Source organism: Capra hircus, chromosome 16 (assembly GCF_001704415.2).
Source record: "Capra hircus breed San Clemente chromosome 16, ASM170441v1, whole genome shotgun sequence".
In the NCBI taxonomy this organism is placed as follows: domain Eukaryota; kingdom Metazoa; phylum Chordata; class Mammalia; order Artiodactyla; family Bovidae; genus Capra; species Capra hircus.
In genome coordinates, this window is record NC_030823.1 from 74,775,917 (window position 1) to 74,795,315 (window position 19,399).

The following is a 19,399-nucleotide window of genomic DNA, read 5'->3' on the forward strand; positions in this document are numbered from 1 at the left end:
TCAAGATACTATTCCCTGTTTAGATACACAAGCAGGAAATATAGAGGCTTCAAAATATGTAAACTTTTGACAGAGCCCTCAAGATTTACACAAAATTTTTCTAATGTAACTTGTATTTTAAATGTAACAATAGGCAGTTTTAACAATAGAGTGAAACCATGTACTAGTACTAACATTAGAGAGTAAGGAATCTGACTTAAACTAGTAGACGTCTCCATCAAGTGTCCAAGGATAATGCAGTCTTAAGACCTTGAACGATTTAACCTGAAGGAAAATATTGCAGGACTTAGCATAAGCCTGTGGGCTTCCCAGATGGCCCGATGGTGAAGAATCCGCCCCAGTGCAGGAGAGGCACGTTCCGTCCTGGGTCGGCAAGATCCCCTAGAGAAGGAAATGGCGACCCACTCTGGTATTCTTGCTTGGAGAATCCCATGGACAGAGGAGCCTGGTGGGCTACAGTCCACGGGGTCACAGAGTCGGACACGACTGAACACGAGTCACAAGAAGTAGCATCAGTTCAGTTCAGTTCAGTTCAGTCACTCAGTTGTGTCCGACTCTTTGCGACCCCATGAATCGCAGCACGCCAGGCCTCCCTGTCTATCACCAACTCCCGGAGTTCACTCAGACTCACATCCATCGAGTCCGTGATGCCATCCAGCCATCTCATCCTCTGTCGTCCCCTTCTCCTCCTGCCCCCAATCCCTCCCAGCATCAGAGTCTTTTCCAATGAGTCAACTCTTCGCATGAGGTGGCCAAAGTACTAGAGTTTCAGCTTTAGCATCATTCCTTCCAAAGAACACCCAGGACTGATCTCCTTTAGAATGGACTGGTTGGATCTCCTTGCAGTCCAAATAGCATAAGTGTATATAAACAGTAAGTAAACATATTTGCATTTAACCATTATGATAACGCAAAAATTCAAGAAATCCCAGCAGATATAAATAGCGTGAACAGGATTAGAAGTGGGCCCTAGGTTTATTGTAGAAAGTGATTGAGTGAAAGTTGCTCAGTCATGTCTCTCTGTTTGTGACACCATCAGAATACTGGAGTGGGTAATCTTCCCTTCTCCAGAGGATCTTCCTAACCCAGGGATCGAACCCAGGTCTCCTACATTGCAGGCAGATTCTTTACCAGCTGAGCCACAGGAGAACCTCAAGAATAGTGGAGTGGATAGCCTATCCCGTCTCTAGTGGATCTTCCTACCCAGGAATCGGGGTCTCCTACATTGCAGGCAGATTCTTTACTGAGCTAAAACTGCTCCTAAATAACCTCTGTCCATTTTTTCAGTAACAATAATCTCAGTTGTGAGAGTATGTTTATGAAAAGCTGATGTATCTGTGAATTATGTTCTAAAGATGAAGGTAAATATACAGCAATATAGGGTGATCGTTTAACAGTTGCCAGATCATAACGACTGTGTGGCAAGACAGTCATCAGAAATTAAATCCTCTGCTAAGAATGATTTAGGACACTATTAAACAGGCCCTTGGGAGGCAGAGTTGTTCATGGAAGGAAACTAGTACACATGGTTTGAGGGGGATGACTCCAGTCCAGCATGAAAAAAATCTGTACCAGGTTTGAAAAATCACCCCATCCCCCTGTGCAAGTAAGATGCTAAGAAGTTCAACTGCTCTTGGAATCTGAGTCCTTGTGGCGAGGGAGCTGTTGGAGGGGAAGGGGCAGAGATAGCATTCAGGTGAGACTCTGAGACGCTGGCTACCCCCTGAGTCAGGCAGGGCTGGGAGCTGGAGCTGGACAGGGACCAGACCACCAGCAGCGGGTCGGGGCATGTCCTCCAGGACACCATGGCGCTACGGACAGTTAGCCACCGTCTCCTCCTCTGCCTCAGTCTCTCACTGCTCATCTCCATAAAGAGTAAGTATTTTGCACTTATTGAACTTTTGGCACTTTTCCTGACTTGCAAATGTTTCATGGGAATAGTGTGTAGTGTTGCACGTTCTGCAAAATACAAGGCTTTTTTAAAAAGTAAAAAGGATTTGGTGTTAGCAAGCATCTAGTGTTGAATCAGCGGGACCAGCCAGTGTGAACGGTTTTCAGATTCTATGATTTCCAATAAGTATTTAGATATAGATAATGTTCTTTTTCACCCCTTCGAGTGGTGAGCACGAGTTTGAAATGGCCACAGAGAGAGGTTATTTTGTTGTGATTATGCTTTTATAGAATAGATTTGGCACTTTGATATAGTCAAAAAGGAACTTACTCATAAGCTATACAGAATTTTATCCCCAATGCTGTGTATCTCCACTTTTAAAGAACTTTGTGTTCCAACAGTTGCTCTCACGATGAAGGGGATAGAACCTCAATTTTCCCCAAAGGATAATGGTTCAAAGCATCTATTTTACCAGAGAGGAATGGGCTTCCTTTCTATCGTATGTGCTTTGTTTTATCTATCATAGTCCACCAACTTCCCCAAATGAAAACAAGAGTAATGTTTTCTGGGATAGTCTTGTCAGATATATGGCAGTCTGGAAAATCAGAGGAGACCAACGGCCTCAGCTGTGTGTTTATGCAGGACGATAGCTATTGAACACATTCAAAAGGAAGCAAGCAGAGTGCGTGCTCCTCAAAGGGGCCGTGTGATTTGTGTCTGCTGAATCTGAATATCAATAAGGCAAAGCATAGAGCAGCTGCTGTTAAACAAGACAGCTTGGCATTAGCACAGTGTTCTGTAATCTGGGTCACCTGCTGTGGCTGCACCAGCGAGATTGTTACTCATATGGTTTACAGCTGAGATTGTTACTTGTATGGTTTACAGCTGAGATTGTTACTGGTATGGCTTACAACAAGATTGTTACTTTGGTTTACAGCTGAGATTGTTACTTGTATGACTTACAGTGAGACTGTTACTGGTATGGCTTACAGTGAGATTGTTACTTGTATGACTTACAGTGAGATTGTTACTTGTATGGCTTACAGTTGAGAATTTTGCTTGTATGGTTTACAGCTGAGATTGTTACTGGTATGGCTTACAGTGAGATTGTTACTTGTATGGCTTACAGCTGAGTGTGTAGCAAAGGCTGGGTAGAAACAGGACTAGATGCTATAACTGAGGCAGCCGAAGGGAGTGGAGAAAAACCAAACGAACAGGAAAGTTGCAACACATACACAGATACTCAGGGTTGTTTTTTCCCCAGAGGTGTACTTATTGAAAAGAGTCGTCGTTTAGGTATTCATCCTCCTTGAAACTTCAACTGGGCCCCATGCACTAGGAAACGAGACAGAGAAGCTTTGTGTTAAGAAGCGGGGGGGAGAAATGGAGCAAAAGAAATGAGAAGATAGGTAAAATGTGAGATGAGGTGACTTTACATTTTATGGCAAAGAGCTTTTAATTCCAGTTAGGTTTATTATAATTCCTAGTGTTTGCTGCACGTAGCTTTTAAGGGGATGAGTGTGTACCTTTTAGAGTACCATCTCTTTTTTCAGGGGTCTCACAGCTGTGTAGCTGTAACGATATACAAATAATTTGTTTTCTGTCTCTTTGAATTGGCAATTTTATTGATAGACTGTAAATAAATACTTTGGAATTACTTGATACATTCTCTAAAACAACATCTTTTATTAGTTAAAAAAATTTGAAGTCTCATTTTAATTTTTAAGCAGGCAAACTCTCAAACTCTGTGTTAATATATTTGCTTTCAAGAAGAGATGATACTGCCTTCTTGGTCCTAATACTGAGCTTAGGCATTTTCTTCCCCCGACTTGAAAACTTTCACAACCTCAGCCTTCTTTTCCACTCTGACTGCTTATGTGACAAATCCTATATTCCATCCATATTAATAAAATAATAGTACATTTGCTGACCTTGCTAAATATGTTATATGTGCTAGATTTCATTTAATTCTTCCCAACTCCCCCATAAGATAGCTATGATTATAACCATCCCTACTGTATAGAGTCAGAAGCCTACACCAGGTGTCTCAGCCTTTGGCAGACAACAGAGAGCTGGAATGTTTAAGATGCCACCTCTCAAGTACAGCCCCTGATAATTCATATGCCTGGGTGGGTCCTGTGAATGTACTGTCAACAAGCTCTCTGTTTCAAACACAGGCGATCACAAGTTCTGCACTGCACAATCCATCTTTCCTGGGAACTTTAATCATCAGAATTGTAAGACATAAGTGTCTCTCTCCTCGAAGAGATTGTTTAGGAGAAACAATATAAGTAATTCGAGTTTTATGAGCGTTTTCTCCATATGACACACATGACCACATTATCAAGTGGAACTTATTAATGGCCTTACAGCTGAAGCAGCAGTGGCGCACACAGAGGTTATCTGCTTTCCTGAGGCCCCGCTGCCGTGGGTGACAGACCTGGGACTAGGGCCGAGAGGTCTGACTCTGGCTGCTGTGCTCCCAGCTTGTGTACTGACTCTCCTGAAGGGATAATGCAGCAGCACTGCGGGGAGCCGGGGGCGGTGGCGGGGGGAGGTAGGTTAGCGCGTTGCTCAGAGCATCATAAAGACATAGAGAAAATTTTGGTTATTTGGATCATATGAATTTTTTGAATCAATGTTTTTTTCCTCTTGAACTTTTGAAACAAAAAGTTTTTGAAATGCAAATGAAATATATTCTTTTAAATGAAGAGGGAAGAGTCACCCTTGGTTCCATGCTGTATTTTCTTTCATGAAAGTGGTGCCTCCCTCTCCTTCCAGGGGTGTGCTCTTTCTGTTGACCGTGCAGTGTCCTACAATTCCGTTTTCTTCTGGATGAGGACGTGGACATGAGGAGTCTCAGAGCAGAGTACAGGAAGGGACATTCCCTTCCTCTTCTGTGCAGAGAGACCCTTCCCTTTACTCAGAGCTGCGATGAATTTGCGGTTACACGCTGCCAGTTGTTTTCCTATCTGTTCCGTAGTTTTACAAAACTGGTTATTGTACATGCTGCTGACAAGTTGCTTCAGTCGTGTCTGACTCTGTGCGACCCCATAGACGGCAGCCCACCAGGCTCCCCTGTCCCTGGGATTCTCCAGGCAAGAACACTGGAGTGGGTTGCCATTGCCTTCTCCAATGCATGAAAGTGAAAAGTGAAAGTGAAGTCGGTCACTCGTGTCTGACTCCTACCAAACCCATGGACTGCAGCCCACCATGCTCCTCCATCCATGGGATTTTCCAGGCAAGAGTACTGGAGTGGGTTGCCATCGCCTTCTCTGGTTATTGTACATAACTTACATTGAATTTTAATAATTCAAGAAGAACTATTGTTTTCTGCTTTGATGTATTAAGAGAAAATTTTAATGTGAAAGTGAAAGTCACTCAGTCGTGTCTGACTGTTTGTAACCAGGCCAGAATACTGGAGTGGGCAGCCTTTCCCTTCTTCAAGGGATCTCCCAACCCAGGGATCGAACCCAGGTATTCTGCATTGTGGGTGGATTCTTTACCAGCTGAGCCATCAGGAAGTTTTCTGCTTGTGATGTATTAAGAGAGAATTTTAATAGTTTTATTTATTTACTTCTTGGCTGCGCTGGTCTTTGTTGCTGTGCAGGCTTTTTCTCTAGTTGTGAGTGGGAAGTTAAGTGAAGTGAAAGTCCCTCAGTAGTGTCCAACTCTGTGTGTTACCCCTTGGGTATAGTCCATGAAATTCTGCAGGCCAGAATACTGGAGTGGGTAGCCTTTCCCTTCTCTGGGGATCTTCCAACCCAGGGATCGAACCCAGGTCTCCCGCATGGCAGGCGGGTTCTTGACCAGCTGAGCCACAGGGGAAGCCCAGCTGCGTTGTGTGAAGATTTCTCATTGCGGTGGCTTCTTTTGTTGTGGAGCACAGGCTTTAGGGTGCTCCTGGGACCGGTGGTTGCAACTCGGGGGCTCTAGAGTGCAGGCTCAGTAGTCGTGGCACAGGGGCTTAGCTGCCCTGTGGCGTGTGGGACGTCCCTGGACTGGGGATCGAATCCGTGTCTCTAGCATCGGCAGGCAGATGGTTTTCCACAGAGCCACCAGGGAAACCCAAAGAAGAATTTTATTGGCGTGAGATTTTCTTATGGTTCACAGTATTTTAAATAATGAGAGCACCTTATAATGACTTTCTTTGTGACCTTGACACATGAAAAGAAACTACCATATTAGAGCTACTGTGCTTTAGGAAGTTTATAGCTATCTTTCTTGAGTCTTTCATGCATTTGGATCTAAATTGAATATTGTCAACGTAGATTCAACATCTAGTTTAACTTAAAATTGTTTTAACCGGTATTCAAAGTGTGGTCATATTTAACAGTGTATAAGAGAAATGTGCTTTGACAAAACTATTATTAAATTTATTTGAATAACTTCAAAGACTTTGGGATGCCATCCTATCTTCTAGAACCCATCAGCAATGATTAAGTAGATGAATTTGAATTGTTTAAGAAGGGCTTCCCTGGTAGCTCAGTCGGTAAAGAATCTGCCTGCAATATTGGAGACCTGGGTTTGATCCCTGGGTGGGGAAGATCCCCTGGAGAAGGGAAGAAGTATTGTAAAGAATGCTTTCTTTTCAATCTACCTGAAGTATACAGAATAAATAGAATCTATAAAGATAAAATATGATCAGATTTATTCAATCATAATCACCCTGGTGGCTGTTATCAAGAAATAATTGAGTTTGCTCAATAGGTTAGAGAAGGTTGATGTTATTCATTAGTCTAGTCACTCAGTTGGACACAAGGTTAGAGCTACTATGCTTTAGGAAGGTCATTTATAGCTATCTTTCTTGAGTAGCCACCAGGTTCCTCTGTCCATGGAATTCTCTAGGCAAGAATACTGGAGTGGGTTGCCATTCCCTTCTCCAGGGGATCTTCCCAACCCAGGGATCAAACCTGTCTCCTGCACCACAGGCAGGTTCTTTACCGTCTGAGCCACCAGTATCGCTAGCGATGTTATTCATTAGGGAGTAATTACCCACTCATCTTTAATACTTACAAGTGTAGAAACACATGAAACTTTTCTATTCACCATGCCGGTTAACATCTTTGCAGAAGCATGTTGTAAAGTGCTTACAGAATTACAGAGTGAGAAAAAGATATCTTTGCTTCTTCATAAATCAAACAGTTATCTCATCAACGTACGGTAAAAGTCTCCACTTCATGAAGGTTATTCACTGTTTCTGAATTATGCAGCAGAATTAATTTTAGTGTGTAATTTTTGATGTCTGTTTTAGGCAAATTGGATTTTTTAGGAGAATTGCATTCTTTTTTATCATTGCTGACCTTCAAAAATTACCATTAATGGTATTATGATATCAAATTTTGAAATTAAAGAGGACAAGAACAATCAGGGTTTTTTAAAATTTTGCTGCAGATTTATTGGAAATCTCGAGAAGCCCAGTTTTCTCCTTTTAGAAAATGAAAATGAGAGTGTCGTTTGTCCCCATTCATACTATCTCTGTTTACATTAAATTTCTCTATATATCCTTATATTATAATTTTCATTTCTTTTCTATATTATGTACCAAAATTTGAAAATACTATTTTTCTGTTGAATTCTGTTTTACCTATGAGGTTGCTAAGACATGGCTGCAGGAACCATGGGTGTTTTGCTAACTGACGTATCCTTAGTCAGTGAGCAGGTGGTATCTATCTCAGGGTGGTTACTCAGAGAATAGTTACTAAATGAGTAAATGAATAATGGAAATTTTATAGCATTTCCAGATGAATATCTTCCTTCCTCATGACATGTTGGCAGTATTTTAAAACTCTTACATGGTTTTATTTTTTAATAATGGCCTTTATTATTTTAGAACAGATTTTAGATTTACAGAAAAATTGAGAGGTTGGTACAGGAGGGTCCCCTCTAATCTTAATATCTTACATCAGTATGGTAGCTTTGTTACAATTAATGAGCCAATACGGATACATTATTATTAACTAAAGTAAGTAGTTTGTTCAGATTTTCTTGGATTTTTACCCAGCATTTTTCCTATTCCGGGATTCTGCTTGGACACCATGTTGCATTTGGTTTAGTACCTAAGTGCTGTCCTTAGGCTCTCTTTGTGGCAGGTCCCCTGATCTTGTTTTTGATGACACTGACAATTTTGAGGAGTATAGTTTAGATATTTTATGGGATCCTCCAACACTGGAATTTGTTGGATGTTTTCCTCATGGTAAGCCTGGAGTTACGGCTCACTGGGAGGAAAACCACAGAGGTAAGATGTCATTCTCGAGGTATCACACCAAGGATATGGACAGTCACATGATTTATGACTTCTGATGTTGACCTTAATCACCTGGGATGTGGTGTTGGTCAGGATTCTCCACTGTAAACTTACTTTTTTCCCTTCCTGTATTTTCTTCTTGGAAAGGAAGTCACTATACGCTGCCCAGGACTAAGGAGGGGAGAATTATGCTCCCCTTTGAGAGAAGCAGAGCATCTATATAAGTTACTTGGGATTCCTCTGCTTGGGAGATTTGGCTTTTCTCCACTGTTTATTAGTTTATGCAAGTATTTATGTCACCTTAGAGTCATGGATATCTGTTTTGTTCCTTGGGTTATAATCTGATACTACTTTACTCCTTTAGTACTCAAGTTGCTCCAGCTTGGGCACTGGGAGCTCCTTCACTTGGTGCCTGTCCTCTTTTATCACCCTCCCCATCGACGTGAGGCGCTTTCCTTCCTGACTTTCTGTCTCTACAAGATGCTCCAGACTTGTCTGCTGTGTCTCCTGTCCCATCCCCACCGCAGGTCACTGCTCCCATGAGCCCTGGCTTGTTTTCACTAGAGTGTGGCAATAATGGCAATAGAAACCAGTTATCGGAATGTAAGGTGCACGTGGGCCTCCCTGATGGCTCCGTGGTTAAAGAATCAGCCTGCAGTGCAGAAGACACAGGGGACGTGAGTTCGATCCCTGGGTCAGGAAGATCTCTTTGAGAAGGAAATGGCAACCCACTCCCATATTCTTGACTGAAAATCCCAAGGACAGAGGAGTGTGGCAGGCGTACAGTCCACTGGGTCTTGAAGAGTTGGACAGGACTGAGCAACCGAGCACACAGCACCAGGTGTGCATGGCGCCAGTGGGGTGTCATCTCTTTTAGGCCAGCTCAGCTGACAGAGCACGGAAACGTGTGTTTGTGCACACATTTCTGTACATGTGTCTAGATGAGAGTGAAAGAGGAGAGTGAAAAAGCTGGCTTAAAACTGAACATTCAGAAAAGTGAGATCATGGCATCCGGTCCCATCACTTCATGGCAAATAGATGGGAAACAGTGACAGACTTTATTTTCTTTGGCTCCAAAATCACTGCAGATGGTGACTGCAGCCATGAAATTAAAAGACGCTTGTTCTTTGGAAGAAAAGCTATGACCAAACTAGACAGCATATTAAAAGACAGAGCCATTAGTTTGCCGACCAAGGTCCATCTAGTCAAAGCTATGGTTTTTCCAAGTCATGTATGGATGTGAGAGTTGGACCATAAAGAAAGCTGAGTGCCAAATGATTGATGCTTTTGAACTGTTGTGTTGGAAAAGACTCTTGAGAGTCCCTTGGACTGCAAGGAGATCCAACCAGTCCATCCTAAAGGAAATCAGTTCTGAATATTCATTAGAAGGACTGATGCTGAAGCTGAAACTCCAATACTTTGGCCACCTGATGCGAAGAACTGATTCACTGGAAAAGACCCTGATGCTGGAAAAGATTGAAGGTGGGAAGAGAAGGAGACGACAGAGGATGAGATGGTTGGATGGCATCACTGACTCAGTGGATATGAGTTTGGGTAAACTCTACAAGTTGGTGATGGACAGGAAGGCCTGGTGTGCTGCAGTACATGGGGTTGCAGAAAGTCGGACATGACTGAGCAACTGAACTGAACTGATACATGTATCTATATGTACATTGGTACATATATTAAGCTAAACTTGAGTTTATGTTGATACCTCTAACTTCATTACCACATGGATTATTCTATCTTCTTCTCCTTGCTTGTCTATAAATTCCAACTCTAACAGTGAGAAACCTGCCATCTCCCATTCATTTACTTGTTTAAATTCAGTAAACATAACTTAAAGAGTTTATAAGTTATATAATGCTTCCCTGGTAGCTCAGATGGTAAAGAATCTGTCTGCCAATGCGGGAGACCCAGGTTTGATCCCTGGGTCAGAAAGATCCCCTGGAGAAGGAAATCGCAACCCACTCCACTATTCTTGCCTGGAGAACCCCATGCACAGAGTAGCCCGCTGGGTTAATAGTCCTTGGGGTCACAAAGAGTTGGACACAACTGAGGGACTAATACACACAATACCAATGTCAAATTTTCAACCCACAATCCTGTAGAAATATCTTTATCAATTTGGGTGTACTACTTATGTGACTTTCCTTTTGCTTTTTTTCTTTTAAAAAAAAACATTTTAATTGGAGGTTAATCACTTTAAAATGAGTTGGTTTCTGTTTTTATTTTGACACTTGCTTGTTTCCTTGTGTGTGTGCTCAGTAGTGTCCAGCTCTTTGTAATCATAGACTATAGCCCACCAGGCTCCTCTGTCCATGGGATCTTCCAGGAAAGAATACTGGAGTGAGTTGCCATTTCCTACTCCAGGAGCTCTTCCCAACTTGGGGATTGAACCTGTGGTCATGTGCGGCCCCTGCATTGAGAGGCGGATTCTTTATAACTGAGCCATCTGGGAAGCCTTGCGTGTTTCCTTTGGATAGCACCTTTTCCCCCATCCCCTTCTGTGTGATTGTTTTATACATTTCTTTTGTGTTCTGATCAACATTCCTTCCTGGGATCTTTGCATACAATAGAGTTCACTCTTCTTGCTCTACAGTTCTCTAGGTTTTTTAAACGCTCCATTGCAACATAATACAGAACAGTTTTACTACTCTGTAAGTCCCCTTTCTCACCCTCCTTTTCTGCTCTCGCCCTCCGGGCAGTCTCTGATCATTTTACTGTCCTGTGTGCGTGGCTGCCATGTCGCTTCAGTCATATCCTATTCTTTGTGACCCCATAGACTGTAGCCCGCCAGGCTCCTCTGTCCATAGGATTCTCTAGGCAAGAATACAGGAGTGGGTTGCCGTTCCCTTCTCCAGGGGATCTTACTGTCTCTATAGTTTTGTCTTTTACAGGATGGTATATAATCGGAAACATAAAATGTGTAGCCTTTTCAGACTAGCTGCTTTCAAGTAGCTGTATTCATTGAAGGGTTCTCCATGATGTTCTGAGACTTGAATACCTCATTTCTTTTTATCCCTGGATAATATCCCATTATGATGATGTACCACATTTTGTTTATTCACCTATTAGAGGTCATCTTGGCTGCTTCCAATCTTGGGCAATGGTCTTAGTTTCCTAAGTAAGCTGTAGCCAAGTGCCAGAAACTGTGCAGCTCAGCCAGAAATCCATTCTCTCCTGGTTCTAGAGGCTGGAAGTCTCAAGTCAGGGTGTCAGCCGGGCCTCTGCTCCCTCCGAGACTCTGGGTCAAATCCTCCGTGTCTCTTCCCAGCATCTGGGGGTGGTGATCCTTAAGCCCTGGCGTTCCTTGTTGCGCAGCTGCATCACTCCACGCTCCGCCTCTGTGATTACATGGTATGGGCCGTGTGTCTGTCTGTGTCTCTTCTGTCCCTCTTACAAGGACATCAGGCACATTGGATTAGGGCCCATCCTAATGACCATATCTTAACGCGCGTGCATTCCCAAAGACCTTATAAAGTGCGCAGGGCACAAGTACCAGGGGTTAGGACTTCATGATTTTGCCGTAACAGTGAAATCTGAGGAAGGAATGGACTCAGTCATCTAGAACCAGGTCCTATTTGCTGATACTGTTAACACCCTTTATCAATCTTATAGAGTTTTCTTCCCAATTTAATAAAAAGCAGTGACTCCTCCAGAGTTTTCCAGCAATGTGTTAGGCGTGTTGTCATATATTCCCAGCCTTCTCTTTGTTCTCAGAAAAGTTCTACTGCACAGAGAACTCAAACCAGTGTACTTAGGATAATAAGAGTATGGGACTGGAAAATGAGAAAAGGCGTAGCAGTAGAAATGAGCTTGGCTATCCAGAGCTGAAATGGTTTAGCTGAAGCAAAAAGCTTATTGGCTCTGTAGGGAAATGAAGGTAAGACTAGTTATCCCTAGCCTGGAGATGTGTGTGTTGGTCAGTCATTCAGTCGTGTCTGACTCTTTGTGACCACACTGGGTTCCTCTTGCATGGAATTCTCCAGGCAAGAATACTGGAGTTGGTAACCATTCCCTTCTCTAGGGGAGCTTTCCAAGCCAGAAACTGAACCTAGGTCTGCTGCATTGCCAGTGGATTCTTTACCGTCTGGGACACCAGAGAACAGGATGATTCAGCTGAGTTGAGTTCAGTTCAGTGGCTCAGTCGTGTCCCACTCCTTGCGACCCCATGGACTGCAGCAGGCCAGGCTTCCCTGTCCATCACCAACTCCCGGAGCTTGCTCAGACTCATGTCCATTGAGTCCGTGACGCCATCCAACCATCTCATCCTCTGTCACCCCCTTATCCTCCTGCCCTCAGTCTTTCCCAGCATCAGGGTCTTTTCCAATGAGTCAGTTCTTCTCATTAGGTGGCCAAAGTATTGAAGTTTCAGCTTCAGCATCAGTCCTTCCAATGAATATTCAGGACTGATTTCCTTTAGGATGGACTGGTTGGATCAGTTCTTTGGTGCTCTGCTTTCTTTATGTTCCAACTCTCACATCCATACATGACTACTGGAAAAACCATAGCTTTGTCTAAACAGACCGTGGTTGGTTAGGATGATAAATATTTAAATGTTCACTATTCAATCATTTCTTCATTGACTCCTTTATTCAACAGGTATTTAATGTCTACATGTTTGCTACTGCTCATTTTACAGCTGTGAACAAGAAGACCACTATCCTTGCTAATGTGTTTATATTTAAATGGGGTGAGATATACAAAACACAAGTACAATATGTAATTTTAAGCTGCCAATAGTGCTTTGGAGAAAAGCAACAGAACAAGTGAGCCATGAAGCTATGTGGGTGAAAACCATTTTGGCAAAGAAAACAGCAGCTCTTAGTCCCGAGGGAGGAGCGTGCCCAGAGCTTTAGAGGCGTCACGAGGCGAGCGGTGTTGCTGGAGCGGTTTAAGCAAGACAAGAGCCTAGTAGAAGAGGTATCATGGGTTTGTTATCCATACCTCGAATCCTACCAAGTAGCTATTATTAAGACACCTAAGATCATGATAGCTTATGTGATATACTTAAAAGACAACTACAAAGTGATAACTGAGATTTAATCCCAGGTCTGTCAGGTTCCAAGCTTCATACCAACTCACGAAAGCCAAGAGGCAGACATTCAGGAATTTTGCAAGAGAGTTATTAAACTGTTGGCTTCAATGAGCAATGATGGAAGTAACTGGCATCAGGGAAATTGGCAAACGCTACAAATCAGGGTTGTTTTTTAATTAATGAGTGCTAGATAACTGAGTATCCATTTCGCCTTTAAAAGTTTTCCGAATTAAAAATGTTTATAGTTGCAACTGCTATCCACCCCCATAACTAATATCTGCAGAAATGAGACTCACTCATATGTAACCTAGATTAACCTTCCTGGGGTCTTTTTGGTTCTTCACATAATTATCCTGATAATTGCCAAATGAATGATTCTTTTCTCTAAATCCAAAATTCTTTGATTCTTAAAATTAGGCAAATTGGCGAGAGCAGAGTGCTAATGAGGCTGGGTTTGTGGTCCAATCTGTATGATTCTGTTTGCTTCCCACAGAGACCGAGTGGATACAAGTACTGGTCAGTCTAATCAGCTGGCCTCAAATTTGTTGCTTTGAACACAAAGAGAGAAAATGGAAATAGCACTTAGCAAATAAAGCAGTGCTATTGGAAAGCCAGTTGTGAGTTAGCAGCAATAACTTCTTTATACAAGGAATTCATTATTCTGATTTCATAGCTGTCTATAATTTTAGTGATTCTTCCTTTTAATGTAGTTGAAGAACAAATATTTATATATTCAGCATCAATTTTTAAATAAGTAGAGTCAGGATATTCAAATTTGGGCCCTGGCCAACGTTGGTTAATTGCACATCCATAAATGCACCATTTACACTCTCTGATTTCTCATTCGTAGAATGAGGGGGGTGATTATATAATTACCAGATTCCTGTGAGATCTACATTTTTTGATTCCATGATTATTCTAAGTAATGGAATCATAGGCTTGGATCAGTAGTGTTTTTATCTTTTTAGTTATTATTTTTTATTGGCGTATAGTTGATTTACAATGTTGTTAGTTTCTGCTGTACAGCAATGGGAATAGGTTATACCTATACATTATCCACTCTTGTTTTAGATTCCGTTCCCACATAGGTAATTACAGAGTATTGAATACAATTCCCTCTGCTATATAGTATGTTCTTATTAGTTATCTTTCATATATAGTAGTATGTATATATCATCCTCAACCCCTAATTTATCTCTCCCCATCTTTCTCCTCTTGGCATCCATAAGTGTTTTTTTTTCCTACATTTGTGACTCAATTTCTGTTTTATGTAAATAGGTTCATTTGCAGCATTTTTTTTTAAAGATTCCACCTATAAGCAATATCACTGATCTGTGTCTTTCTACTCAGCATGACAATCTCTGGGTCCATTCATGTTGCTGTAAGTGGCATTATCATGCCTTTTGTTGTGGCTGAGTGATATTCCATTGTATGTGTGTACCACATCTTTATCCATTCATCTGTCAATGGATATTTAGGTTGCTTCCATGTCTTGGCTATGGTAAATAGTTCTGAAATGAACACCGGGGTACATGTGTCCTTTTGAATCCTGGTTTTCTCTGGATATGCCCAGGAATGGTTTCCTGTATCATACGGTAGCTTTGTTTTTAGTTTTTAAAGGAATGTCCTTACTGTTCTCCATCATGGCTGTGCCAATTAACATTCCCACTTACAGTGTAGGAGGGTTCTCTTCTCTCCACACCCTCTCCAGCATTTATTGTTTGTAGATTTTTTTGATGATGGCCATTTGATGTGAAGTGATACCTCATTGTAGTTTTGATTTGCGTGTTTTTAGTCGCTTAGTCATGCCCGACTCTTTGTGACACCATGGACTGCAGTCCACCAGGCTCCTCTGTCCATGGAATTCTCCAGGCAAGAATCCTGGAGTGATCGCCTTGTCCTCCTCCAGGGGATCTTCCCAAATGGGGCATTGAACCCAGGTCTCTCATGGAGTCAGTAAAGAATCTGCCTGCAACTTGGAAGTTTTGACTTACATTTATACCAGTGAAGTTTTGATTTACATTTCTCTAATAACTAGTGATTTTGAGCATCTTTTAATGTGCTTCTTGGCCAACTATATGTCTTCTTCAGAGAAATGTCTATTTAGATATTCTGCCAAGTTATTGATTGGGCTGTTTGGAGTGTTTTTTTTTTTTAATGTGGGGCTGCATTAATTGTTTCTGTATTTGGGGGATTAATCCTATGTCAGTCACCTCATTTGCAAATATTTTCTCCCATTCTATGAGTTGTTCCTTTTGTTAATGATTTCCTTTGCTGTGCGAAATCTTTTAAGTTTCATCAGGTCCCATTTGTTTATTTTTGTTTTTATTTTAATCATACTTGGAGGTAGATCAAAAAAGACCTTGTGATTTATATCAGTATTCTGCCTATGTTTTCCTCTAAGAATTTTTTAGTATCCAGTCTTATGTTTAGGCCTTTAATCCATTTTGAGTTTATTTTTGTGTATGGTGTTAGAGAATGTAGTAATTTCACTCTTTTACATGCAGCTGTCCAGTTTTCCCAGCACCACTTAATAAAGAGACTGTCTTTGCTTTGCCGTCGCTTAGGCGACCACAGGTGTGTGGGTTTCTCCCTGAACTTTCTATCCTGTTTAGTAGCGTTTTCCACAGAATTTGAACAAAAAATTTTACAGTTTGTACAGAAACACAAATTGGGGTCTTTGGAAAAGAACTGGAGGAATCAGACTCCCTGATTTCAGATGATAATCAAAACAGTATGGTACTAGCACAAATACAGAAATATATACCAAGTGTTTTTTAGTAGCCTCACCCTATATGAGGTAGCTTTCATGAGATTTATATTGTAACGATCAAACTCAACATCAGTTTACAACAACAGAAGTTTCTATTTTGTTCCTCATCACGTCTTGGGGCAGGCCCACTGAAGCTCTGCTTCATGTGTCCTCATCTGGGCAGAGGCCAGAAAGAGAGTCCCTTTAGAATGGGTGTTTCTACAGCAGAGGGAAAGAGCGGTGCTAGAACCGCGTCACAGCTTCAGCACATACGTGACCTGTGTCACTCTGGGTCATAGTTAATTCGTCAAGGCAGGTCATATGACTAAGCCTGATGTGATTGGACTCAGGATATATTAAAACAGAGGATATTTAAAACAAATAGTGTGGTCTGTTTCACTTTTCCTTTCTTTCCAACTTCCAGAGGGCAATCTCAAACAAATTTATTTTAATAACTATTGTTGTTGTTTAGCCGCTGAATCATGTCTGACTCTTTTACAACCCCATGACTGTAGCCCACCAGGCTTTTCTGTTCTTGGGATTTTCCAAGCAAGAATACTGGAATGGATGGCCATTCCCTTCCCTGGGGGATCTTCCTGACCCAGGGATTGAACCCATGTCTCCTACATTGCAGGCAGATTCTTTATCACCAAGCCACCATTAAGGGTGAATATTAAGAATTTGCTGAAATTGACAAACATTTCAACAAATATTTATTAAGTAGTTAATATGAGCAAAATACTGACCGTGGAAAAGATCATTGTTCTCTAGGCAAATCTACATTAATGGTGTAGATATATATATACACACACACACACACACACACACTCTGTTTACACATTGTTCTAAGACTCCTTTAGAAGAAATGGAGTAGCCCTCATAGTCAACAAAAGAGTCCAAAATGCAGTGCTTGGGTGCAATCTCAAAAATGACAGAATGATCTCTGTTGGTTTCCAAGACAAATCATTCATATGACAGTAATCCAAGTCTATGCCCTGATCACTAATGCCAAAGAAGCTGAAGTTGAACCATTCTGTGAAGACCTACAAGAACTTCTGGAACAAACACCAAAAAAAGATGTCCTTTTCATCATAGGGGACTGTAATGCAAAAGTAGGAAGTCAAGAGATACCTGGAGTAACAGGCAGATTTGACCTTGGAGTACAGAATGAAGGAGGGCAAAGGCTAACAGAGTTTTGTCAAGTGAACGCACTGGTCATAACAAACACCCTCTTCCGACAACACAAGAGAAGACTCTACACGTGGACATCACCAGATGGTCAATATCGAAATCAGGTTGATTATATTCTTTGCAGCCAAAAATGGGGAAGCTCTATACAGTCAGCAAAAACAAGACTGGAAGCTGACTGTGGCTCAGATCATGAACTCCTTATTGCCAAATTCAGACTTAAATTGGAGAAAGTAGGGGAAACCGCTAGACCTTTCAGGTACGACCTAAATCAAATCCCTTACAATTATACAGTGGAAGTGAGAAATAAATTGAAGGGATTAGATCTGATAGAGTGCCTGCAGAACTATGGAGGTTCGTGATATTGTACAGGAGGCAGGGATCAAGACCATCCCCAAGAAAAAGAAATGCAAAAAGACAAAAAGGCTGTCTAAGGAGGCCTTACAAATAGCTGAGAAAAGAAGAAATGCTAAAGGCAACGGAGAAAAGGAAAGATATACCCATTGAATGCAAAGTTCCAAAGAATAGCAAGAAGAGATAAGAAAGCATCCCTCAGTAATAAATGCAAAGAAATAGAGGAAAGTAATAGATGGGAAAGACTAGAGATCTCTTCAAGAAAATTAGAATTACCAAGGGAATATTTCATGCAAAGATGGGCACTATAAAGGACAGAAATGGTATGGACCTAACAAAAGCAGAAGATACTAACAGGTGGCAAGAATACACAGAACTGTACAAAAAAGATCTTCATGACCCAGATAACCATGATGGTGTGATCATTCAACTAGAGCCAGACATCCTGGAGTGCAAAGTCAGGTAGGCCTTAGGAAGCATCACTACAAGCAAAGCTAGTGGAGGTGATGGAATTCCAGTTGAGCTATTTCAAACACTAGAAGATGATGCTATGAAAGCACTGCACTCAATATGCCAGCAAATTTGGAAAACTCAGCAGTGGCCACAGAACTGGAAAAGGTCAGTTTTCATTCTAATCCCAAAGAAAGGTAATGCCCAAGAATGCTCAAACTACTGCACAGTTATATTCATCTCAGATGCTAGCAAAGTAATGCTCAAAATTCTCCAAGCCAGGCTTCAACAGTATGTGAACCGTGAACTTCCAGATGCTCAAGCTGAATTTAGAAAAGGCAGAGAACCAGAGATCAAATTGCCAACATCAGCTGGATCATCAAGAAAACAAGAGCCTTCCAGAGAAACATCTACTTCTGCTTTATTAACTATGCCAAAGCCTTTGACTGTGTGGATCACAATAAACTGTGGAAAATTCTGAAAGAGATGGGAACACCAGACCACCTGACCTGCCTCCTAAGAAATCTGTATTCAGGTCAGGAAGCAACAGTTAGAACTGGACAAGGAACAACACACTGGTTCCAAATTGGGAAAGGAGTATGTCAAGGCTGTATACTGTCACCCTGCTTGTTTAACTTATATGCGGAGTACATCATGAGAAATGCTGGGCTGGAAGAAGCACAAGCTGGAATCAAGATTGCTGGGAGAAATATCAATAACCTCAGATATGCAGATGACACCACCCTTATGGCAGAAAGTGAAAAAGAACTGAAGAGCCTTTTGATGAAAGTGAAAGAGGAGAGTGAAAATGTTGGCTTAAAACTCAGCATTCAGAAGACTAAGATCATGGCATCTGGCCCCATCACTTCATGGCAAAGAGATGGGGAAACAATGGAAACAGTGAGAGACTTTATTTTTGGGGGGTCCACAATCACTGCAGATGTTGACTGCAGTCATGAAATTAAAAGATGCTTACTCCTTGGGGCTTCCCTAGTGGCTCAGATGGTAAAGTGTCTGCCTGCAATGTGGGAGACCTAGGTTCCATCCCTGGGTCAGGAAGATCCCTGGAGAAGGAAATGGCAACCCACTCCAGTACTCTTGCCTGGAAAATTCCATGGATGGAAGAGCAGGATGGGCTACAGTCCATGGGGTCGCAAAGTTGAACACAGCTGAGCAACTTCACTTTACTACTCCTTGGAAGAAAAGCTATGACCAACCTAGACAGCACAGCATAATAAAAAGCAGAGACATTACTTTGCCAACACAGGTCCATCTACTCAAGACTATGATTTTTCCAGTAGTCATGTATGGATGTGAGAGTTGGACTATTAAGAAAGCTGAGTGTGGAAGAATTGATGCTTTTGAACTGTGGTGTTGGAGAAGACTCTTGAGAGTCCCTTGGACAGCAAGGAGATCCAACCAGTCCATCCTAAAAGAGATCAGTCCTAAATATTCATTGGAAGGCCAGATGCTGAA

At 41.8% G+C, this 19,399-nt stretch overlaps 1 protein-coding gene across 1 annotated transcript in view; it reads left to right on the forward strand.

Moving 5' to 3' along the window:
- The window catches only part of CRB1 (crumbs 1, cell polarity complex component), a 213,175-nt gene continuing 195,454 nt past the window's right edge, over positions 1,679-19,399 (forward strand). Inside the window, exon 1 of the mRNA XM_005691053.3 lies at positions 1,679-1,875. Within this exon, the coding sequence (XP_005691110.2) occupies positions 1,806-1,875 (70 nt within the window). The 5' untranslated portion in view covers positions 1,679-1,805. The remainder of the gene's footprint in view (positions 1,876-19,399) is intronic.